This window comes from Polyodon spathula, chromosome 5 (genome assembly GCF_017654505.1).
Source record: "Polyodon spathula isolate WHYD16114869_AA chromosome 5, ASM1765450v1, whole genome shotgun sequence".
Taxonomy (NCBI): domain Eukaryota; kingdom Metazoa; phylum Chordata; class Actinopteri; order Acipenseriformes; family Polyodontidae; genus Polyodon; species Polyodon spathula.
In genome coordinates, this window is record NC_054538.1 from 23,712,194 (window position 1) to 23,738,505 (window position 26,312).

General features: G+C 37.7%; 1 protein-coding gene across 1 annotated transcript in view; it reads left to right on the forward strand.

Moving 5' to 3' along the window:
- The window catches only part of eys (eyes shut homolog), a 380,525-nt gene that overhangs the window by 238,721 nt on the left and 115,492 nt on the right, over positions 1–26,312 (forward strand). Inside the window, exons 35-38 of the mRNA XM_041251458.1 lie at positions 6,094–6,185; positions 13,189–13,339; positions 15,753–15,865; positions 25,049–25,299. Coding sequence (XP_041107392.1) covers positions 6,094–6,185; positions 13,189–13,339; positions 15,753–15,865; positions 25,049–25,299 — 607 coding nt within the window. The remainder of the gene's footprint in view (positions 1–6,093; positions 6,186–13,188; positions 13,340–15,752; positions 15,866–25,048; positions 25,300–26,312) is intronic.

Consider the following 26,312-nt stretch of genomic DNA (forward strand, 5'->3'; position numbering starts at 1 on the left):
AACTAAGATTGTATCAATGCAATTCTGTGGCTTTCACTATAAAATGTGTTTGTGTGTGTGTGTGTGTGTGAGATAGATAGATAGATAGATAGATAGATAGATAGATAGATAGATAGATAGATAGATAGATAGATAGATAGATAGATAGATATGGACAAGCAAGAAGAGCTATAGTGGAAAATTATTGACCCGGGGAAAGTGTTGTTACCGACGGGGTTTTATTGGCATTGCACCCTGAAGGTAACATTAGTCTTCCTGAGGGGCATTTCATTTTCCACTATCGACTCAGTCTGCAGTACATGTTTAATATATGAATCAGTCAAAAAATAAGTGAGGCAAGGTTGGATAGCAAATATGACAGTATATATTTTGTTTAAATATATCTGATGCCGAATACATAAATAAATAACAAATAAATATTTTGGCGTACAGGTCTCCATTTCGCTTGCTGCTGCTTAATCCAGTTTATATTCCAGCCGCCATATTTGTCAAGTTGAATTTGTTTGAATTTGAGAAAGTCCTAAAACAGTGACAGTGATGTTTTATTCACCATTTTAGTGTTTGGAGCATCTTTCTTTTGTAGTATGTTTTGTAATTAATTTTCTGTTAAGTTACAGAATTGCTAGTCAGCATTTTTTTTTTTACATCTCCCCGCAATTCTCACAACAAGAGAAAATGGCGTTCCTTTGAAAAGGGGCGGGACCAGTGCTCGAGTCTTGGTGGAGTGCATCAGAATGGCGTTCCTTCACTTTTTTTGGTAGCCGGAACAGAGTTCGCCAGTTTTGTTGGAACCTTTTTGAAAATAAATAGAAATATTTTCCAGCAAACTATGTTCAGATGTGACCACACACATGTGAAAATGTATCAAAGATTATCGCCGTCACCTCATTCTGGACATTGAGACAGCAAACTTGCGCTGTCCGAGTCTGCTCACGTACTCACGTCAACTTCTCTGTGTGCACATTGGAAAATACAATAATGGTGGGTGGGCATTAGCGTTCAATCTGTTCATCTTTATTTGTTCGATCTATTTGTTCAACTCCACCAAACTTTCATTTACCACTACACCACTGATAGTAATGTCTGATAAAAAGTGTAATGTGATACTGTCCTACTTCTCTGTCATTAACAAAAAGCCTAAAAACTATTTTGATAGCAATAAATACATAAAAGAGATAAGACATAAAATAGTAAATGCGAATTTATTGATAAGAGTTACAATTTACAGGTGGAATCCTAGTTTGACAAGCTGTTAAGAAAGACGTGATACTGTATTATCTCTTATTTCATTTCAAACATCATAAACTATGTTTGTTGTCATTTTGGGGGAAATAGCCACTCAAATGTAAGAGAAAACTAAAGGACCAACAACACTATGGATTACAGCCTGCTGTTTTGGAAATGGTGATGAAACTTGTTTTCAGTACCGTATTTGGTTTATAGTTCAGTTTATAGTTTTTTAGATTAACACCACTAACTAACACAATCAGAACCTAAACTAATGACAGGACAGGTAAACTGTTTACCGGCTAAAAAACAAAACAAAACACACAGGTTTACATAAAAACATGAATACGAAAATGCTTCACACAGTATCTTTCAGGACTACGACACATAGTCAGGTTCTTTACAGAGCAGCCCTGAAGAGACTGGCTGCTCTCTTTAAATACCCTGCACCTGGCTCTAATTTACAGTGATAGCCAGGTGCAGGGGATAATTAATAATAAAACAATAATACAATTATAATTAAACAATTAAACAAACAATAAACACACATTTTTTATGCGAGAAGGATTATAACCCCCTCCCTGCTGTACTACAATATATAAATCAATAGACGTAACATTATAATGACAAACTGACATTTTATTTATGAGTGATAAAACTACTACGACAAAATGAGTGACATTCCACCCATTTTTAAAAATATATATTTTGGGGTGAAACTCCAGAGAACTGGTACAGCACCATTTTTCCCAATGAAGACAGTAATCCACCTGTAAAAAAGAAAGTGCTACACAAAACTGTCAACACTAGACACATACGATTAAATGAGGCACAGCTAAATAAAATAGAATAAAATAAAGAAATATAAAAAAGACTACAACTTGGGCTGTTAATGTATTGTGGCAAAGTGGTAGCAGGATGCTATATAAATTATAGGAGGTTGGGTATAGAAGCCTCCAACTGTGATTAATGTATACTTTGCTTGATCAGTTGTTCAAGTTGGTCAGTTCTTCTTTGGGTGTCCACCACTAATGGACGCTGCTGTGTGAAGGCACAGCACAAAGGAATATCCACTAGAAAGTGTCCTGAGGGCATGAGATGATTTTTAATGATTATGTTTAGGGTTAGGTATTGGGTTAGGGTTAGGTTTTAGGGTTGGGGTTGGGTTGGACCACGTGGGTTGATTTCATAGCGTTGCCGAGCTCTGACTGTAAAAGGTGGGAATGCTTAGCAAATGCCCTAGAATCATCTGATGCCCTCAGGACACCTTCTAGCAGATATTCCTTTATGCTGTGTATGAAGGCTGTGGTGAATTGATAAGATTGAGTCAGACAGTGATTGGGTGGGAGACAGGAAGTACCACCTCTTTTAGTAATATAAGGAAATTGGCAGGACTCACTAGGGGGGTGAACCAGGAAGTACTGACGTGGTGCATGTGTTGCAACGAATTACGACCGGTGACAACCAAAGAACGAAAAATACCTGCTTCAGTTGGTTTATTGTTTAATGCTACAATTGTGTATTGATAGCGGAGAAAACCACAAAGAGTTAGAATTATTATTTTCAAAAAGTTCAGTTGGGGATGATGCTGACCGAACAGAAGAAATAAATAAAGAAAATTAAACTGTGGACAAGGGGTTTTAATAATACGTTTTTGAAGTATGTGTTTGTGTGACTGACACGAAGCTTGCAAAACCTGGACTGGATTGAGAATCGCTGGATCAGGACACACTGGAAGAAACACGGAACCCAGTGATTTAACAAAGTGAATAATGTGGTCTTATGGTCTTATTTATCGTGTGGTCCTGGAAACTACTACACTGTATAAAACTGTATCTCAGCACCAGGGGCAGTTACTGGAAAACAATACTTTGTCACGATACTGGAAAACAATATTTACCTTTGCTATACTTTCAAAGCAGTGACGTGCAGTGTGTTTCCCAGTAGACCATGCAGCAAGACTATATGAATGTAACATAAGAAAGAGGTTGGCAATGGTGCCCGAAAACTGGGTACCCGTAGGGTTTTAATTTACCTGACATGACCCGGGTCCAATCTTACTACCTGGGTATCGATCTATTAATTTGAGAAAATATGCCACTAATAATTTTTTTCATTTTCTCAGTAATTTATTTGTATACCAGAAACCGGTACTAGGACGCAGTGAAAAGGCTAGCCTGCCTGCCTTGGTTGGTGTGCAACGCATTATGGGGCGCTCTAAAGGTGAAAACAAAATTGAATCCGTATGCACTAGCGACAGTGCGCAGTGGCAGACTGTCATGCTACTTGAATACAGCATAACTTGAGCGCCACTACGCGCGTGAGGTTGCGACGTCAGTCAGAGAGCCTGGTACTATTTTAAGTGCCAGACTACTCATGCAGAGCTAACGCAGCATGACTTGAACAAAGCACAAACAATGCAGCAGTCCATGCAATGAACACGCATAAAAAGATTATATAAAGACAGAAAGACACATTTTATATTCTAGTATTATCCCAACATTCTTAGTTTTCCCCCGATTGGTCCTGCAGTGCATGACTTGCATAACCTGTCTGCACGCCACTGCTTCAAAGTCTTGGACTTGTTCATTGTGTGATCTTGAAAACCAACAGTCTCTGCAAAGCTGTGTCTCACCACAAGGGGCGGTCAAGAGACACGAAACTGGAATATGATACTGACCTTTGCCATATCTCCAAAGTCTGGGACTTGCTTAAAAAGGAAATAAGGACAAACTTCTATGTATATAGTGTTTTGGTGGTGGGTAATCACACTTGTAATTAATAAATATGCCAGGTGGCACAGTAGTGAAGTCTTTTTATTGGCAGTCAAGAAGTGGCATTGCCATAGTATTTAAAGATATGGACATTAATTGTATGTAAATAAGTCAAGAAAGCCTCAGGAACATTCTGAGGGAACGTTATGCCAGTGCAGTTCAACTGGCAATCAATATTCAGTCTCCAGTTTTTAAACACTTGAGAGCTAGAATACTTTTAACAGTAGAAGGTCTTCCTGTCAATAATGAAAACTTTAAGAAAAGCCGGCAAAGACAAAGCCAAACACCACTGATGCATTATCGACCTGGATTTGAAGTGCCTGCAGGAATCTGAAGCATTTTCCCTGGACATCACGACCCCAGTTGTCCGGTGCAGAGCTTTAAAGGGTATTTGTCAAAATGCCCTCCAGATGTAACAGCCTTTTACCTGCACCCACTCAGAATTAATCAGCAAATCCTGAACACTAGATTCTGCTGGTACTCTCGTTAGCAAATGGGAATACATTCCCTTGGTGAAATGATGCCTAAACTAAGCAACAAAGCCAGTCACTTGCAACGCTATACAAACCACTGCTTGAGAAGTACAGCAGTGTTTCTGGCGGTGAAGGCAGCAGTGGCTCCTCCCCTTCTGTGTGGGGGCAGTTAAGTGGAAAATGCCCCCTATCCCCACAGATGCAGCAACAGTATCACACGCCCATGCTGTGGAGGAGGGCTTCCCAGCTAACCTCCTTATGTGGCTGTGGCTCTGGTTCCACCTCCTCTTCCTGAGGTCAGGGGTGGTAGTAGTTGGGTGACACATGCTTGACCTTGCCAACTTAAAAATACCACTCTTCCCCCCTCAAGCAGATTATGCAGACGTCCACCTTGCAAGAGACGCGATGGGGCTCACAACCAGCCGCTTGTTGCCACTGCTTCTTTCCCATCTTCTGCAACAATAAAAAAAATAAATAAATAAGACACCTGGAGTACCCTTTCTGGTGGCACAATCCATGAGCTGCTGGTGATCCCCCAGTTAACACCACGTGCAACAGGGATGGCTGTAGCGGTGCAATGGTGCTTGTGCCGTTTATTTAAACAACAAAAAAATAAAACAAACAGTTTTAACAAACAGAAACAATTGCTCATTGAGCGAAATAAAAGGTTCAAACAAAAACAAAAATCACAAACACCAAAAAAAAAACATATAGGTCAGGCTGGGCAATCGCCTTCACTGTTCCTATGTTTTTACTTTTTAAATTCTTACACTCCTCGCGCTCGCTCGTTCTCGTTCCTCCTCTCGAACACCCCTACCCTGAATGCAGAGAGCTGCAAACTTTTATTCTACCTTCTACACAAGGTTTTTAATTATACACTGGCAGAAGATTAGCTGCCTAATTTCACCTCTGCCAGAAACAAAATAATAACAAGTATGGCTAGGCCATCATATTTAAAAATACATAAACAAATCATAATACAAAATAAATACAAAATATGCACAGGGGGGGGATACCCCGTTCTAAAATAAATAAACAATACATTTGTTTTAAATAACATAAAATAAAAACAAAACAATACTTTAACAGCAGGGCTTTGCTCTGTCCCCTTTTTATGTACAGGGCTTTCAGCCCTGTTACAGAGCCAAACAGATCAAATCCTCCATTTAGCACTACTGCTAATTTAAAAGACAAGGAAAAATTAAGCAAATGTTTGAGATTTTCATTTTAGTTAGCTATAGTTGTTGTTTTTTTAACACAACACATATATATATATATATAATATATATATATATATATATATATATATATATTAATATATATTATATATATATCATATATCTATATATATAATATAATCTCATTCTCTTTATATGCTATTTTAGTTCAGAATACATAAGACATTCAAATATATTAAGTGTGCCTTTTAGATCATTCCATATAAGCTTAAAAATCAAAGTTTATACCTTTGTTTCTTGGTTTATTGTTCTTGTTGTTGTTGCTTCTAACATTTTAATTTTTAACCCACTGACTGTAAAGAACTTTGAGATGTTTGCCATTAAGGTGCTGTAAAATGCTATTGTATTGCAACTTGTGTGATTTGTCTTTTTTTATTACAGTATAATTTTTCATGCAAGCATGAAGAAAGAATACAGAGTGTTAACACAACAATAAGAGTTGATGACGGAAAGGAGTACATAGTCTATATCAGGTATGTGGGTCTGTGTTTGAAAGCTTGGCAATGTTCCTGTTTTTGGCAGTGTCTGTAATGTTTGTAGCCTTTTTGGTACAGGGTGAACATAATAGTTAAATATCAAATTTGTAAAACTGTTTTTCTCCCTCCCTGGCTCAAACTAAATGTAAGAGCCGAAATGTATATGCTGCACTATTGCATATCTCTATTAATATGTAATGCTCCAAATTTAACAGCAATCAGCAATGTTCCTCCTGCTGACCCATATATATGCAAAACAGAGTGAAAAGTCAAAGAGCAGCTTACCTGCATATTCTTCTGAAACCAATGTAGAGATCTTGGTTAGCGCAGGCAGGCGCATTACACAGGACGAGGCAATCCACACACAGGCGTCGGGCAAGCGCGAACCCGGGACCTCTCGCACTAAAGCATAGCGCCGATACTGCTGCACAAAGGAGCGGGCTCTGTTATAAGGAGCGGATAATGGGTTTGTCTTCATATGTGATTACGTCACCTACCAGCCCTGCTGCTGCCTTCCCCTGTGCACGCTACTCTATATATATATATATATATATATATATATATATATATATATATATATATATATATATAACATTTTTTGTGGAAATACACTGAGGTTATGTTTGAAGGACTCCCAGCGCATAGTAACCTCTGGCAAAAAGACAGGCAGATGTGGCAGACTGCGTCTAAATTAATAGCTTTTTCATACTTGCTCCAAAGGAAGTTGTTAGACTCTGTTTATGCCCCCAAGTGTTCAACCAGTGATTGTTACAGCAGTAAATTCCAGGATGAACAAATCATTCCAGATTGCTTCTTCAAACCCTCCTCTAGACCAAGTGTTGTTAGCTACAGCTCATACTATGATATTTCTCTACCTTCTCTCTTGTCTCAGACCTCAGTATTTGCCTTGGAAATCTTGCAAAACATCTGCTTGCCTTACTGTGAACAAGTGGCTGAGTGGATACAGGTGCAGAAGTAATGCAGTGAGTGAATGAAACAGACAGAGAGATTTGTAATCCGGTTGGAAAGTGCTTTATTTATATTTTCCAGGTTTGGCAAACAAACAGTAATCCCCCAGCAATACACATCAATATGTACTGCACAGGATAAATAACAAGAGGATTGCAGTCCAAAATTATAAACAATAATATCTGCCCAACAATAATACATACACGGTCACCAGTCCTGGGTGCGTGCAGTAGTGCTCATGGTGGGTGATACAATTTATTTAGTGACAATGGTGTGGTGCTGTTCCAGCTTTATGCTAGCCTGTGGCAAAGTGCCTGCCCCTGTGTGTATTTTGTATTGTATGTTGTGTGTTAATGTTGGTGTATAGTCATTGGTACACAGGATATAAATGGGTCTGTGTAACACAAGTGTTTAAAATGTATATTTGTATTTAGGCACAAGGATTGCACAGCACTTCATGTGCAAGTAAAATGTAATAACATGTGAGTATGGGGAATTGCACTTTATTAATTCACGTGCAGTTGTACCGCGACTCCAATTGAATGATTGATTAGCAATTGAGTCTCGGAACAGCTGCATAAAAGCAGCATGTTTTCACTCACTCGGGGTTGTTGGCCCCACACTATGTCTGCGCTTGAGTACCACATGTCCGGTATATTGAGAGGGGCAGGAATACCATATGCCTTAGATGCTAAACATGCTGGATATAAACAAGCACGATGCTTGTTATTGTTTGTTGTTTGTTGTAGCATCTCAGTTTGCCCCACCGTTTCCTTGTTTTGGTTTAATTTCCCTGGTGTGACGTCACCCCTGCCGCCATCCAGTTCACACCTTTGATATAAATATTTCACAGTGGGTTACTCTATATTTTTACTCTACTATATGTCATGGGTCCATAAAACCTGGATTTTAGGACCAGAGTGCTAAAGGCAGCTTCCCAGTCTACCCCTTTCAGCACATCTGCCAGTGCTGCAAGTCCTGCACTTGTGACAGTTTGTGTATACTATTCCAAATCGGTAATGGAATAACATTTCATACTTGAAAAGGAACGTTAGGTTATATATCATAACCCTGGTTTCCTAAAATGGAAATGTTTTCCATTACCTTTCAAGGCCGCTGCATACACTCCAACACAGCGGGCTTGAATTGGCGCTGATCCCTTCTGCTCGTGCCAATTTATTCCCTCGGTGGCGAGGACTCCGTGTCTGAAGGAACGGGAGCTCATTTCGAGCAGCTTTGACATACGTAAGGTAAATCGGGCTGCACATCCCAGGTATATCCCAATCAATATCATTTCTATTTCAATGTCATAGTGAGAAGCACATTAAATGAATGCACCGCCTGTTCATCTATGGGTAAAATATGTAATTATGCATCCATACAAACATTTTAAGATGTAATTAAATTAGTAATAATAATGAAGCATCTGAAGTTAAAGTTGGGTTGTGCTGAAGAAATTCTCCAGCATAAAAAAACGTTATTTGTAAAGGCATTATATTAATTATGTATTCATTCTGGCAGCTGTAATTATGCAGAAATAATTGTCTTGTCTCTTGACCTTTGAAAGTGGCTAGTATGCGAAGGGGAAATAAGTGCTAGAATAGATGAAAATGTGTAACATAATTTTTCTACCATATAATAGTCTGAAACAATGGGAATTACTGGTTATATTTCTTATCAAAGTTATTTAAATATATTCAAATGTAATAATAGATTTGCTTTCACCTTCACTAAACACATCATCTCTAAATACAATGAAATAGACACCAGCCTCCCAGAAAGCCTGTTAAAATAATCATCAACATATCAAACACACAAACAGATTTTGTATTTCTTCTGTGGGAGTTCACTATAACCGCACTGAGATTTAATAGATGTATTTAAAAATATCTGTTTTACATAAGTGTACTGTAGGAAGCAAATTCACAATTCAGAGTTAAATGACAGGCCTACTGTATGAAGCCCTAAGCCCCACTAAGGGAAGTGGTAGCTCCAAATGACAGTTGAAACACTAGTTAAAAATTCTACTAACTAATTAAACAACAACAGCAAGAGGGAGGAAAGGCGATACCTCGAGGGAAATGCCTAGAGCTAGAATATTTATAGAATTTGCAGAGAATAAGTTGAAGAAAAAGTGCAGCAATGATTTGATGGAAATAAGAAAGACCAGTTTCAGTTTGGAAGTTAGTTAGTTAATTCTGGTCCAATTTATTTTCACATGCGCTGTTTATTTTACACGCGCTGTTTAAACTTTTTTTTTTCAGAGTAAAACAGGTTTAAAAGGCTGGGCATAGCAAAAGGACATCAGTACTGCATCTCCAGCCAAGCCCCACCCCTTGTTCACTGTATTTTTCACATACCTCTAAAGACGTGCATACTGCTAAATCCTCTCCTGATCACTCTTTTTATTACCAAACTCCTCAATAATGCAATCCAAGTCATTATTTTATTACTATAACATCTCAAAAAGCTCTGCAAATGTCTGTGACATTCTGTGAAAGCTGGATGCGGAAGCAGCTATCTCCTTTGTTTGTGTCCGTGTTATCTCTGTGGAGCATGGGTCTATCAGGTACGCCCTTTTCTTTCGGCTTCATTCGGCTCCTATCGGTCTCACTTGGCCATTGAAAGATTTTCTTGTCTTTTTCCAGAGAAAAAACAACTAGAAACCTGTGCTTTATGTCTTTCTGAGGATGTCAGACAAGGTCCGACATAGGACTGGAAAGGGAAAATTGTAATGTCGGACCTGGTCCGATATAGGACCGCAAAGGGCTAATCACCGGATTTAATCTAGTCTTGCTAAACAGTGATTGAAAAATGTTTTAACTCATTCAATAGGTATTTTTCACATGTGATTCTGGTAGTCTAAGCTCAGTTTCTAGACCACAACTCTAGAAACAGATGTGCATATGGATAGCACTAGATTGTCAGTCTTGATTGGTGTAGAATGACATAAGCCAGCCTGGGAGTGCGCTGTCACGTTGATAATTAGGAGAGTTCCCTCTGCTAAATGAGCCTGTTTTTTTTTCATTTTGTTATTGGGTTGTTTTAAATCTTGTTAGTCATCCTCATTCCCTTAAGATTATGTCCCAGTGGATGCTACATTTCTGTTCACAAAAAAACCCCACCAATGTCAAGTTATATATATATATATATATATATATATATATATATATATATATATATATATATATATATATATAGTAATACAGCAGGGAGGGGGTTAAAATCCTACCCTGCAGAAAACATGTAAGAATGCACATTTGGGTGTTAATGAGTTAATTGTTTTATTGTTTAGTAATCCCCTGCACCTGGTGTTAATTGTTAATTAGAGCCAGGTGCAGGGTATTTAAAGAATGCAGCCAGTGTGTTCAGGGCTGCTGAGGGGTAGGAACAGAAAGTGTGCTCTGGTTCCGAGCAGTCAGAGAAGGTACTGAGTTAGTACTGTTAGTTAGGGTGATCCTGACTGTATAGTTAGTGCTCCAAGAAGGAGCTTGGTGTTTGTTTGTTTTGTTTATTAAAAGTGCGTGTCAGCGCTGTTAAAATCCATTCCTGTTTCCTGGGTCTGTTCTTAAAGAGGCAAAGAACCGTGAGAGTGCGAGGATCTTTTACTATATATATATATATATATATATATATATATATATATATATATATATATATATATGTGTGTGTGTGTGTGTGTGTGTGTGTGTGTGTGTGTGTTTGTTTAAATCTTTCCTTCCAGTTAATCTGTGGAAACCAGGCCCATATCTCAGGCATTCATGACCTAGCTTTGTTCTGCATAGGGCAGTGCAATAATAGCTCTGTTTGTTCAAGTAATACAGATGGTTTTCACAAACTGTGTCAAATTGTGGAAATAATCTGGAAATGGGTAAATGAAAGTTGTGAATCAGAGGAGAAAAGCATGAAATTAATATTGCTCACACAAGACTTACAGAAAATTATAAAACCTAGTGGGCCCTAGATATTTAAGTGTGTGCAAATGCTGTCCTGTTTTTAAAGAAACATTTTCAATTGTAAAACTAGCATGGAACAGTTAAGTTGCAGCTATGTGCAGTTTTCCCCCAAAAATGTATGTTTTGTAATAGAATACTGCCAGCTATGAAAATAGTGTGGCATACAAAGAACAAATTGAAATGAAACAATCCCTGATTATAACACAGTGTTGAAACTCTACCGTCTTTCTTAATATTTATGTGTTCTCAATGTTGCATGCAGTCTGTTTCCTAAGTTACAGTATCCATGGAAACCATGTCTTATCATGTATGTTCATTCAACACAAACCTCCTGTCAGTGTTAAACCATGACAATTTATTTTATTTTTTTTAGTGGAAAATGAAATCTGTAGATGTATTTTTGCAGCATATCAACAAAAATGGAAAGAAAACATGCCTTACATCTGTGCTTTGTCTATTAATGGTGACTATGTTATTACTAATTAATCTGGAAGCCTGGGATGTTATGATCCCCAGGTAGAAATGTGACCCCATCAGCTTGGGGTTCATTCTGGACACATTTAAATATGATCCCATCGATTTGGGATTAAGGATCTCCACTTTCGGGTTATCCCAATTATCCGGCCACCCCATATATATATATATATATAGATATATATATATATATATATATATATCTATATATATATATACTATATATTTTTTGTTTTTACAACAATTTCAAACTTTTCTCAAAATAAATAACCCACAGTAACAACATGTTAGGTTTACCCCAGGTGTGCTAGCAAAAAGATCAAACAAATACATGGTTAATACCAGATCTGTACAGCTACATTGTCTGAAACCAAAATGGATCTGCGGTCTGTAACACTTTACATTGTGTCTCTAATTACTGTGCCTTCTCATAGTAAGTACTTAGTAAGTACATGTATGTGTGTGTGTGTGTGTGTGTGTGTGTGTGTGTGTGTGTGTGTGTATATATATATATATATATATATATATATATATATATATATATATATATATATATATATATATATATATATATATATATATATAAATTGTTATTATGCATAGTTACATTGTACTTGTATAATTGTGTAATTTTTTTCCCACGATATATGTAAGTACACAATTGTATCAGAAAAGGTTAGATTTAGGTTTGGAGAGGGTGTGGGGTTATATCATGCAAAAAGTTTGACACATTAAGTACATCTTATACAGGGGTTGTTGGTGCGAGGTGAGCTGAGGACACCCTGGCTGACCTAGGCCCTTCCCACCAGGGCAGCGCTCTGTCAATTATGCGCCACCCCCTGGGGTCTCCCGTCCACGGTCGGCAGTGTAATATCATGGACTCGAACCATCGATCTCCAGTCTATAGATGCATCTTGCATTCCACGCGGAGTGCCTTTACTGGATGCGTCACTTGGGAGCCGCTCAAATTCTTGTCAGTTTATTGATTTTCATCAAATTATATTACAAAAAAATAAGTCAGGTTTAAAAAACAATGTGGTAGTAATAGCAAAGCATATTTTATTCTTGTTTGAATAAAAAGTGTAGTTTACCTTAAATGTATTTTCGATATTTAAAGGCACCAAAGTATTTATTTATTTATTCCTGAATTAGCACAATTATTTAAGTAGCACCTAGGTGAACCTAGTAAAAGTCACCTCTAATTTTTCACTCGAGTGACACCGCCATAGGTATTCTATTAAACCATGGTGACACACTAGTTTCCTCAAGCTAGCTGTGCTGGCTTCTTTTGGCTGTACTATATGCTGTGTATGTGTTGTTTTGTTCACATTTTTTCCCCCATTGACACCACTCAAAATACAAACTGGCAATAGGTGTAAATTGGAAAATACAGGAAAAACATATCCGATTACCAAACAAAAAATACCAGGTAAGGTAACATTGTTAATAATGAAAAAAATAATATATGGAAACTATTAACAATATGTTTTGACCTGAGATGAAAAATACTTTAAGTTTATAAAAAACTTGTATGTTAAAGCTTTGTAATTAGGGGCTATTGCTTCACGTATTCTCTCATTTTTTTCCAAACTTGTGCTCAGGCAATATTTAACCCCTTGTGAAGCTGAAGTGACTGTGTCTGGCTCACTGACAGTGAGGAGCATGCCCAGTAATAACTGGTCAGGACTTACAAATCAGAAAACAGGACCTCTTTTCATTGGTGGATTACCTCTTAGCTACTGGCCCAATCAGGTAAATGTCTAAATTTTGTTTTTATCACATATGCTTTCTCACATATGCTTTAGTTAGTCAGCAAATGCACAAAAGATAAAACAAAAAGGCAGTTACAAAACTCAAATACATATAGTAGTTTACATTGTACAATGTAATATTGTTAATCATTTCAAATATTTGCATGAGTGCACAGTATATTATAACAAAGTGGTGGGTGTTTCAATGTCCACTTAATTTTGTACCTTTATGTCCTTAAAGAATTCTTGCCAAATGTGTTGCAAGCTTTTTTTTTAAACAGGCAGTGTCACCAAATCAATTACATTAATTGCTCATAACATTTTTAGCTTTGGAAGAGCCAGCTGCCTTCTGCATGTGACGGTTAAATGCACATCAACCTTTGTAATTGATTTTTTTTTTTTTTTTTTTTTTTTAACGGATATTATTCTGATGGTTGTTAAATTAATATTCTATGAATATAATGACCATTCCAAGAGTTCTGCTATAATAGAAATGTATACCTGGTCCAGGTAAATATTTTTTTTCAGGAACATACTGTACAGTAGATATAAATAATGATATTATAGCAATTATCTGGGTCAAAGGTTTAACAGCACATAAAAGAGGCTGCGGAGATATATATCGGCTTGAAAGTCCTGGGCTCCCCACTCAGGGATAATTTTTCAGCATGCCTAATGTATAGCCACAGGGAAAGAAACCAAATTCCCTAGACTTTCCCTTTAAGCTAGTGGCACTCGCCAGTGGTGCTTTAAATCCATTCAAGGTGCTTATTCTAACCATGTCTCATTTATTGAATCGAAGCCTTGTTCCAACTAGACCTTTCATTGTTTAATGCAATCTGTGTGTTCAGTTAGGCAGTGAAATTCCTGATTGGTTCAAGGTCCTGGATTGGAATGGATTGGAAGAGCTGCTATATTCCTGTATGGCGCAGACAGAATTATTCAGTCCTGTCATACACTATTCTTCTCCACTGCTCACATTCAACTCTCCCTATACTCCTGCCTGCCTTGGATGTTGTACTAACTACCCTAACATCCTGCCTCTTGTTCCTGTCAAACTCCATCACTCTCTGACAACCAGTCCTAATGACAGACCCAAAGCAATGGCAGTAAGAAACAAAAAGTACTCAGTTAAGCAGGGCCTCTCCCAGGTTGGACTACTGTATGCTTCCTGCTAACCATCTTTGCACACCTAGTGCCTAAATGTGGCAACAAGCACAGTCAAACCACCCTACTGTTTTAGAAGTGGGTAACATGAGGGGGGAGAGGGTACCTTCTGGCTGGTTATAATATAAACGAGAAAAGTGCTTGGAAGTTTTTCTAAAACGCTGAACATGTAACCATCTTCTTATTAAATGAGAGAGGGGTTTTTTGTTGTTGTTGTTTTTTTTTTTTTTTTTTTTGCAAGGACAATCTTACTCACAAACAAAAGTGCCATCCCAATACTCAGCAAATTGTCATTTCCAGATCCCCAGGACTTCATTTGTTTCTCCCTTTATGAAAGGGCATGGTTTCATCTGGTGTAATAGTATTGATTGGAAGTTGACATTAACAGCTGCCTTGTTTATCCCAGCATTACATGGACAATTTAATTCAATGGAAGGCTGAGAATTGTGAAGGTTAACTTTTATAGTTCACTTGTGTTTCCAAGAACATGGTCATTCATCAACACAATTCTGTTGAAAGCCAAATTGCCATTAAGAGATATGGAATACTAAAATATGCATCTAAGATACTTATAGAGCATTGACATATATATGGTGATGTCTTGTTATAAGGCAGTCCTTTATACTGTGGAACAGATTATGAGACGCTATGGCCAGGTTCAGAATTTGTCCCTTCATGCCATTACTCTAGCACTTTTACGGTGAAACTCAAATTAAATGGTCTCATACATATTACCCCTGATTACAGAATAATAAAGGAGGATCGCTGTGTTGGTAACATTTCTATATTTATGACAAGTATTTCACAACTAACTTAGGACATTTGTAGAAAATTAGAAAACTAAATGAAATAGTCACCGACAGTTGGAGTAGCTTTATATGTAATTTACTTTTATTGAAAAAAAGCCCTTTCTGGCATTTACCAACTGATAAGAGCAGTGCTTGATTAGACCAGGGTAACATAAAGACAGGAAAATGAAATATACTTGCAATCCTTGCATTAATACTGTTGTGTGATTTAGTCATTTGCTCTTGGGCTGTTTCAAAAGACCAATAAATAACTAATTGATTTTTTAAATGTGTATCTTTTAAAAATATATTACAATAAAAAGAAACTGTATTCTGCTTGTTTGTTTTGAAACAATGTATACCATAATTGTACTGTACAGCATACTATTGATCGTTTGTGAATGTGTAGTTGCCTTTTGAAATGATAACAGTGATGAAAAGAAGTGCTTTATTTTTCAGGCTGCTGAACCTTTATACAACTTTACTGGCTGCATTGAAGTAATTGAAATCAATAAGCTGAGTCGCTTATTCCCTTCCACTGCTGTGGGCAGCAACAATGTCAACAACTGCAGGTAAAATACACAGTGTACCGATTCACGCGTTTAATGAACAAAATCAGCCTTATTTTGTACTCTGTTTGATTTAAAACAAAATCATAAATTTTGCTTTACAATGTTAAATGTCTGGCCCAAGTAAGCTGTTATCAGAAATTTTAGATTTCTTGGGCAACCAATTCAGATAGTTTGTTTTTAAAAGTGAACATCTCAGCTGTGACCCTGCACATTGCACAGAAGTAGGAACAAGTCAAAACATTGGTCTAACTTTTTTTTTTTTAATACAATATCCTTATTTTTTTATTGAGTGTTTGAAGTTATGGATACTGGCAAGACAATCAAGCATTCATTTTATGTTTGCCATTATACCGTTAACACCATATTCAGGTATGCTGTTGTTTGAATAACTAAAATAGACCTATTTGGCATTCATTCACAGTTTTCTCTGATTCTACATACTGTAAATATTAGGTCATGGTAACCCACATACACATGAAAGTTAAACTTGAGTAGCTGATCAGTGAAAGACTATATTTTGCTCACATTTGATGAAAGTAAATTGTCTGCACTAATTCCTCTGGTGTTTTCCTCCAGGGGTGATTTATTGATCCCCAAACATCACATAATACAAGAAAAATATTTTTGAAAAGTGGTGAACGACAGACCAGTTACTACTTTTAGAGCGTCTGGTCTTATTTTGATTACCAAAAAAAACCATCCTGTTTTATATGTACATTTAGTGCACTCACAAAAAAAAAAAAAAAGCATTATCAATTTTTTAAAATGTTTTTGTAAAACTATTTTATTATTTTTTGCAAGGTACATTTTAAAGTGAATGGAAAAATTAATATACACATATAATTATCTAAAGAAAGCAGCTCTGTCAGCTTGTTCTGTTTAGCTGATTTAATCAGAACAGAAGTTATCTGATGACAAGTCTTGCTGCTGCTTATTTAATTTCATTCGCTACATACCCAATTAGCAGATGCATATTGTTGAGTTTCTTATGCAGTTGTCACATTAATTAAACTAGACACCCAGATTTTAACAAAGCAGTTTTCAGCGGGTAACATATGCTTTGCATTTCTTTTTTTTTTTTTAATTCTTAACAAAAGCAAGAAAAATTGTTTGGATGGCAATATTCAAATGCTATGTTACACAGGAAAAATGGAGAAAAAAGGTGAAAAAGCAGATGGAAATAGAATTATAAAAAAGGAGAAGAAGAGAGGGGTGAATGATAACAAAAAAAAACAATGCAGGAAAGGGAGGTAAGAGAGCTTGAGTTGATCAAAATATGTCAAGATGGACTGTTAGGCAGGAATACACTGGCATTTTACACTGGGAGTGTAGTCATCTTCACATGCATTTAATAGGTGAGACAAGCAGAGTGAAGCAAAAAGTTTTAAGATATATTACAAGATCGTTGTCTATGCTTTTGTGTCGATTAAGTAGGTACCCAGAGAAGTGTTCCAAAGTAGAAAGGAAATGAGGGTGCCATGGTCACCCCTGGACCACACCCAGCACATCTTGACGGTCTTATGGTGAGATAGAGAGTGGCTATATAGCAATAGCAAAGAGGAGAGGAGAAATAAGGCAGCCACAATGTAGTGAACAATACTTAGAGTGTGTACTAACAGATGTTGGATATTAATACATCTAAATAAATAATTGAAGGGGGTAAGAGTCTCAAGACAGCGGGCCTTATCCAAGATTTTAACATCTGCATTGTGAAGGGAAATTGGGATGAATGAGTCACAATCAAGGGGATCCTTGAACTTTTTTAATAGTAATGCTATTAATGTTTGACGTAGAGTTGGAGGTAAAGATACAGGCATTAAAAAAATAATCTGAGCACATAGATCTCAGCAAAGAAGAACGTTGAAGGATCTTATTTATTTTTGTATTCTATGGGGAGCCCATCTAGTGATTTGCAGGTATTATATTTCATCATGTGAAAATGGCTCTTCCAAGCAAGCCCAGACAGTAGCTGAAACATTAAGATTTTAGACGTGTCAAATAGGGAGGGGTCTGCTGCAGATCAGATGTATATACGGTTGAATATTTTTTTTAAATTGACCATTTATCTCCTGGTGATCAATAGCAGTTGAGTCTGATGATGTACTATTTCCAGTAATTGAGAAGCAGCAAGAGGAGTGAGTTAAGATTGTTTTAGCCTTGTTATCATGCTCATATACTGCATCATGATTAAAGCAGCAGTTATTCTGTTAGTTTGGAGGATAAAAGATCACATTTTGTTTGCCAGGCTTTGTACTGAATAACTCTTGGGTAGGTGCCTTTACACTGAATAACTCTTGGGTAGGTGCCTTTGCATATTGTTGATCCAATTTTAAGATCAGTCAGCTCCGATATCCACCTGCACACAATGTATTCACCTAAGCTGTATAGCTGTATGCAGCAAAATTAATTTATGGGGTGGTTTTCATGTCAAAAAAATCTTTGTGTCTATGCTGCTGTGAGCACAGAAGCAGAGTTTGGCCCATTTTGTTTGCACAAAAAAGACATAATCATGTATGCAAAATGAAATATTATGTATGTAATAACACTGTAAAAATATTATTGATTCATAATATTATGGATCTTTTTATGTTACTTTTAATTGTAGAGTTTGATACCTTTTTTATTATTCAAATATAACAATTTAAATTGTTACTGAACAGGCTGTAGGGTTTCCTGCCTTGTTGTATGTATTCTTGCACTGTCTTCTTCAGCATAACTGTGATTGTTTTGATATTTTTAATGACATAACGTTGGTCATAAATCAGCTTTGACTAGTTATTTTTGTTTCACATCGATTATGCTTCTGGTCTTCTGAATTCATAACATTGGCTGCTAAAATCCAACTGTTCAATCAGAAACATTTAATTGGTTCCCGACTTCTCTTCCAAAGCTCAACATTTTGATTGTTTTTCCTGCTCGCTCTTGCACACGTTCAGAGGGGCGGGAACGGGTTTATTGATATACATGTGAAACGAAAATAGCTGGTCAAAACTGATTTATGACCAGCAATATTTTTATAAAAATAGCAAAACAATCACGATTATATGGAAAAAGATATTGCTGGAATACATACAACGAAGCAAGAAACTAGGGGAAGTAATGCATTGTGTTTAAAGCCCTACAGTAACACCAAGGTATATGATTAGAATTCCAGGTAGTCTTAATGTAATATGTAATTATTTGACTAAACTGATCAAGTCAATGTAATAAATGAGTCATACTTGAGAGATGTGAAAAGTTAATGAACTGGAAAGGCTAATACAAAATTAGACCCATTTTATACTTAACATTCTAAATATATCAGATGTAATCCAAACTTTTTAATGATAATTTAAAAATAATTAGAAGAATCTGCTGATATTCAAAACAACTGCTGAGCAAAAGATGTTGATATCCGCTTGATTTTTTTAAAATGTAAATTCGATTGCCATGTAATTTAATGAGCTATTTTTTTAAAATAATTAATAAATAAATATACTGAAAATATGGACAGGAAAGATATTCATTTATAATAACAGTGCAGGTAAAATGTAATAATATGTGAGCATGGGGAATTGCACTTTTATTAATTCACGTGCAGTTGTACCGAGAATCCAATTGAATGATTGATTAGCAATCGAGGAGACAGAGGTAATAAGAATAGTTAATAGTTAAAATACAAGCTCACCGTGTTTTGTCTGTATAGTCCATTTTGTTTGTCTTTTTGTTTTGGCTACGAGTGCCGTGTCCTTTGTTTTGTTTGTCTTTAAACATTTAATTTTCTGTCTGTTTCGTTATTAAATACTGAGCGAGAACAATCACTCAGCTGCACCAAACCCCACCTCTCTGTTGTTGATTTCCTGGTTCCTGGTTTTGGTCTGACTTCACCCACTGCAGCCGTCTTTGTGACATGTGGTGTCATCATGGGATTACCAGCGCCTCCTAGTCGCAGACCAGAGCGGGAACCGTACTGTTTTTTTCAAAAAACAAACAAAACAAAAAAAAAAACAACAAAAATGGAAGGCTGGAAAGAGCTCTTCAGTGGTCTGGTGGACCAAGGCTGGTGCCTTGCCTGCGGGGTGTACGGGCACGTGGTGGCTGTCTACCCCTTCCAAGAGGAGGAGGAGGAACTGGCCCAGGAGAGGAACGTGAAGAGAAGGAGTGGCAGGAAACAACTGCAGCAGCAGCCACAGCAACAGCAGGAGGAGGTCGGGATGACAGTTGGGAGTTTTCTTTTTAAAGAACCTCGTGGCGGAGCTGTGCCCCAGCTGTGGGGTGTATGGGCACACGTTGGCCATCTGCCCCGTGCAATATACAGAGGTGGAAGTAATGCCTGTGTGGGAGGAGCCTGTGCATCCAGTGCCCAAATGGGGGGACCGTGAGCATCCAACGCCCAGACAGGGGGGCCATGAGCATCCAACGTCCAGACGGGGGTACCGTGGGAATCCAAAGCCCAAGGGACTGCTGTTTCCACCTCTACCTGCAGAGGAAGAATGCCTGCTGGTTTCACCTCCACAGCCTGCGTGGAAGGAGGCCAAACATCCACAGCCCAAGAGGGAGGGGTCAGTGCGTCCACAGCCCGCAAAGGGGGAGTCGGAGCGTCCACAGCCCAAGTCTCCACCAGCAGAGGGAGAATTCCTGCTGGTTCCGTCTCCAGCGTCGGTGGGAGAAGCCCTGCTTGCTCGAGGGCCACCATCGAGGGAGATCTGGGACTGGCTGGCCCAAGATGGGAAGCGTTGGGAAACTTGGGAACAGCAACACCACCCAGTGTCCCTCCGAGACATCGCAGCCATGGTGTTCAACTACCTGGCTGCCGATATGGGAGGAGTCCCGCCTCTGGTCTCATCAGGAGAAGCCCCAGCACTGTCTCTAGGACCAGAGGGAGAGGAGCCAACGCTGCTTTCCCCTGCCAGTGAGGGAGAGCCACACCAGTCCCCTTCAAGTGAGGGAGAGCCTCCGTCACCAATAGGCTACACGCAGCTCCCACCTCCATCGTCAGGAGACTACACACCTCCGCCACTTCTACTGCCAGCAGCAGAGCGGCAGGAGCTGCCTCTGTCTCCGCCACCTCCACCGGCAGGAGCAGAGCAGCTGGAGCTGCCTGTGCCTCCACCGGCAGGAGCAGAGCAGCTGGAGCCGTCTCTGCCTCTGCCACCTCCACCAGCAGAGGGCGAATGCACGCTGGGTCCCCTCCATCAGCAGAGGGTGAATGCCTGCTGGGTCCCTTTCCAACAGCAGAGGATGAAGCTGGAGCTGCCTCTGTCTCCATCACCATCAAGGGGAGAGGAGCAGAAGCTGCCTCTCCCTTCACCAGAAGGACCAGGACTAGATGCTGGCGGTCCTCAGCAGCCCTTGCGTAGGCTGCTGAGGGAAGCACAAGGAAGAACCACCCCAGCTTATCCTGACTCCCCACACATCATCACTCGGGGATGCCTGCATGACACCGCCCAAGGATGGCTCCAAATCATCGCTCGGGGGTGCCTGCCTGGCATCGCCTGGGGTTGCCAGCTGCTCCGCATGATGGGGTTGCCAGCCGCTCCGCATCGCCTGGGGTTGCCAGCTCTGCTTCGCCAGGGGTCGCCGTCAGCTCTGCTTGGCCACAGGGGTCAGTGTGGCTGGAGTCCCACAGGAGGGAGCTGCTGTATTTACTGTGACACCTGTATCAGTACATAGTGCTGTGTACCTATGGTCTATTTTTTTTGTTTGGTTTGCATACACTTTACAGTTAAATACTGGTATGCTCCAGTGTGTAATTGTATTCTTTTAAATACATTTTATTTAAGTTTATTCAATTAATTTTGGTTCTATTTAATGTTTTGGCATACAGTGTTTTTTTATGTGTTTCTTTATTCGGTGCTGCATTTATTTGAGCTGGGGTATGGAAAAAAATGCACTTGTTTAATTATTGAGGACGGCGTCTATTACAAATCTGATATCTGAGTGTGGCACTTATTCAAGGGCAGCAGTAATTCAAAGTAATACGGTATATATAAATAACATCCCCTGGGTTGGGAATTCAGTTTTAAAAAAGGTAACCTTTCTTTTTACCTTGCAATAATGATATACATCTATACTGTATAAATTTATTAAATGCTTCTCATTGTACTTCACATAACAGTTCATTGGGTTGCTGACTATTCAACCGTTATACATTGCATTCATTCAGCCTCCATAAGATTGTGAGAAAGATTCCTCTTAACCTGACCATTCTGTTTTTGAGAACCTTAGCAAATAGCTGGAGCATAACCAGTTAATTGTTATACTAGATCTACACTGCCCCCTTTAGTTGTATTGTAAGAACTGTATATTTTTTATAGGAGCTCCCATATTTGTACATACAATATATGTACATACAATATTATCCTTATGTGTATATTTTAAGTCTAAGTACAAAAATTGTATATCCCCTTCATTGAAAGTGACTGCATTATGAAACCTGAGTATGATTTGCTTGGCCCTTTTTTTTTAATCTATATTCGAATATGTTGTTTTTCTTCATTTCTTCAATTAGAAATCCTAAGAGACATCATTAGAGATCCAACAACATGTAGTAAACCAAACTAGTGTAAATTCAAGTATATACATTTTAGATCCCATGCCAATCACATTTGTTTGCCAAAATATGGTGTTTGGTATTGCAGCCAAATTAAAGTAAGATTGACTGCATGTCAGCCGAGTAACTTCAATCTTTTAAAGTTTATTAGATCTTTTCTCTTTAATGTCTTGATATTCTTCTCCATGTTGAAAAAGTAAAACTATTAGTAAGTAAAATAAAAAATTATTATGACTTACATCCACTGTTATAGTTCAAGATGAGCCCATGTTTTAGTCATTTGATCAAACTCGGTACATGTCAGTATATAGTTGATATTTGACTTTTATACAGCTACCATACTCTCTCGGGGGATAATATTAAAGGACGTCATAAAAGGGATAACATTAAAGGGCCTTTGTAAAGAAAAAAAGATACGCTCTGAAAGATAACTCATTATTAAAACCTCCTGCTAATTAAAAGTTTGAACTCTGATCATGGTTCTTTGAAAAGAAGTGCTTGTCACTAAACAAAAAAGAACATCTTGTTGCAGCATTTCTAGAGGAGATTTCAAGTTTAAAGCAATTCCTATCCCTGCAATTTGAGGCCAACTAAATATACACACATACTCATCATACTTATATCAGATAAGGCTAAACCCATTACTTCAGCAATAAAATGTTGAGTGCTCAAGTATCAGGCCAAAGAGATGGTATCACGCCCCAGGGAGTCCCCTACCCCTGTGCTGTCTGAACAACCTTCTATATGGAGAAATTTCAGACAATCACCAAAGGCACATCTTCCAACCTGAAGAGCTGACTTTTTCTTTCAAGTTCTCATTTCCTTGGTCTTATGAAATACCTTTTCAGTGCCTACAGGCACCCCTCATTTACCAGTGTACATGATAAAAAAAAAAAAAAAATGTAATAACTTGGAAAAATTATTAATACAAAGTTTCTGTTTACAGAGTCGCTGATGAATAAAACTGATATAGCTATTAGCAAGACAATATACAGTAAGTTTGTATGCCACATATGTACGGGATAACACATGACAGGACGTAAGTTTTGTTACATTAACATATGGTTGTAGTTGAGGACACATTTTTGACACTTTATTATAGTTTATTAATATGCGCTTGTCTATTGCTTTTCTCTCACTTATTTTGTTCATGTCATATGTGGATGCACATGCTACATGACATAAATAAAAAATACATTTGTATAATTTTATTTTTTTACACAGATGGAAATTACAATTATGGGGGAGTGACTTGGATTCAGGCTTTTTGTTTACATTTGCGTGTTGTTTCTTCCAGGATACTAGTGTTCATTATCCAGTAGATTTATGGGCAGCCATATCGAGAAGTTGTTGGTCTTGTTGTGTTTGTATTGCTACTTAAGGTTGTCATCTTGAAAAGGTGTTGTTTACTGGTTTGCATTTAGAACAAGTCAAAACTTTCAATCATAGCATTGCATAAAAAACCTACTATCTCTGCTCTCACATACCTAATAATAAATACAGTTTATCTTTTACAGTTGTGTAGCTAAACTACGAAAACCATTTTAGTACTCAAGTACTGTAAAATAACTAAGTTATGTTAGTTCTTTTGGTTAAAAAAAAAAAAAAAAAGTTAAGGTAATATTTCATGCTGGCACCTTCAAATCAAAGCTTTTTCATTTTTTAATTAAAAGTTGAATGCTGATCTAATTTTGAGTTAATACAGTTTTTTCTACTGTTGGCAAATTGCCGAAAAACATGGTAAGTAAATAAATAAATAAGGGGACATATTGCTGAATCAGACGGGGTTAGATTCAAGATCAGAATGAGATGTATTTATTTTCTCCCGCTTCTCCACCTGTCCCAGTCCTTGTTCCGTCTGGTCAAAAGTAATGAAAATATGACAGCTTCCTTGCAGAAAAAGTTAAAAGAAAACTTAATTGTTTCGCTTTAATGTGAAAACCAAACAATAGTTAATCCTTTAGGGAGCACCACAAATTACATCGACAGGAGTAAAACCATACAAAACACATCCATGTGTTACATTCAATTGTCATTATTTATATGAACTGTAGCCTTAGATTTAATTTTATAAAGTAAACTTCAGAATATTTAAAACCAAAAAAAATATGTCCATGGAGAACAGAAATCAGTGATCTCTGCTTTGAATAATGTAAATGTGATGCTGTCTGTGCTGTGGCAGAGGGAACAGATATACCTCATTAGTAAGAGAGTGTCCTATAAATGTAGCAAAGGGAAGAAAATAGAACAGTTGACCTTTGTTCAGCACCAGTTGTTTTACGAAACAACCACAAAGGTCCGGGTGACAGAGATTGCTTTTGAAGTGAGAACAAGTTTGAGGCAATTAATATCTTAGATAGATCTTAAGCTTTGCTCATCATTTATGTACTCGGGTGACAGCTACAGACAATGGATTAAAGCCTCAGAACAACACACTTTTCTCTGTAATGTGGATGGAAAAAGCCATTGCATTAATTTTGGAAGCACAATTGTGCTCTGCTTATCTAGTCAATGTAGTTTTGCACTAAAAGCCTCGGCCTTGTAGGGAAAAAAAAGTGTCACTCAAATATGGACTCTGACAGTGGCATCACCATTAAACCTCTGCTCTTTGTATTGAAGCTGACATTCATAGGTATTCTCTGTCATTTTAGGTTTTCCTGGCACAAAGTAATGCCAACAGCTTTAATGACAAGTCAATTGGCAGTGATCAACTTTACCCCAGCCATCAGCAAAATGCCCACATCTGCTTTGATACCAACCCCAACTCCTCTGCCAGTTTCAGCCTGTCAGGAAGCATTGTGCCAGAATGGAGGGACTTGCCGTCATGTAAAGCTACAAAGTGGTGCCACTTCCTTTCAGTGTGACTGTCCCCTACATTTCACCGGACACTTCTGTGAAAAAGGTACCTTCCTGCAACACTGTGATAATACTGTCTATTTAGGAACTACTCACTTTGACTGAAGTCTCATATTTTCACAAAGCTATATTTTCATCTATAGTTAAAGTATGTAACAAATACATTGAAAAAATGCTATTCAAATATACTACTCAGTACATTAATATGCTTTGACCTAAGGTTTTACATACAAATCTCAGGCCTAACAGCCGTGTTTATGTATTCCATCACTTTAACTTTTTAAATGTCATTGTCATTGTCAATGGTTAGTTTTAAGATGACGTATGCTGGATGGGATTATGGTTTAACTTCTAATCAAAGGTCTTGACATTCATGAAACATTTTCGCTGCTAATAATTAAATGCTTATTGAGGGGCTTTTACATTTTGTTTAAATGATTAGTTAGTCATTGCTTGATCTGTTGATTATCAGTTGCTTCTCACCAAGCACTATTTTCTAATGAGTGATTCGTGAAAGATTGAAATATAATTATTTGTGGTTGTTGTGGGCTGCTAAAGTGACATTACAGTAACCTTCAACAAGTATTGGGATAACTGAGAATGTCAATATGAACAATATACCATAAACACAGTAAATACACAGATATTACATAAATGCCTGGTTCTTGGCATGCAATGACATTTGTGAAGTGTAAAACGAAAAACATACTTGATTTCATAGGGTCTGTATATAGGGGTAGCTTGTGCACAAAACCTTACTAGGAACAGAAGTAAATGTACACATTTCATAAAACTGTTATTCAACTGAATTGACTTTAAAGTATTTAGAAACTAGTATATGATGCTTGGTAAAAGCAGATGGACATTAATAGCTACTAATGGGCACAGTTAAGGAGTCTGTAGTATAGGAAGTTGTTTAATTTACATTTACCTATAGTTATACAGTACATTATACCTCAACAAATATTGTGGTAGTACTGGAGTAGTGTATAGGACCTACTTGTTGAGGGCTGTGTTTAGGTTTATGAAAGTTGTAGTATGGTTGTGTTTCCATATATG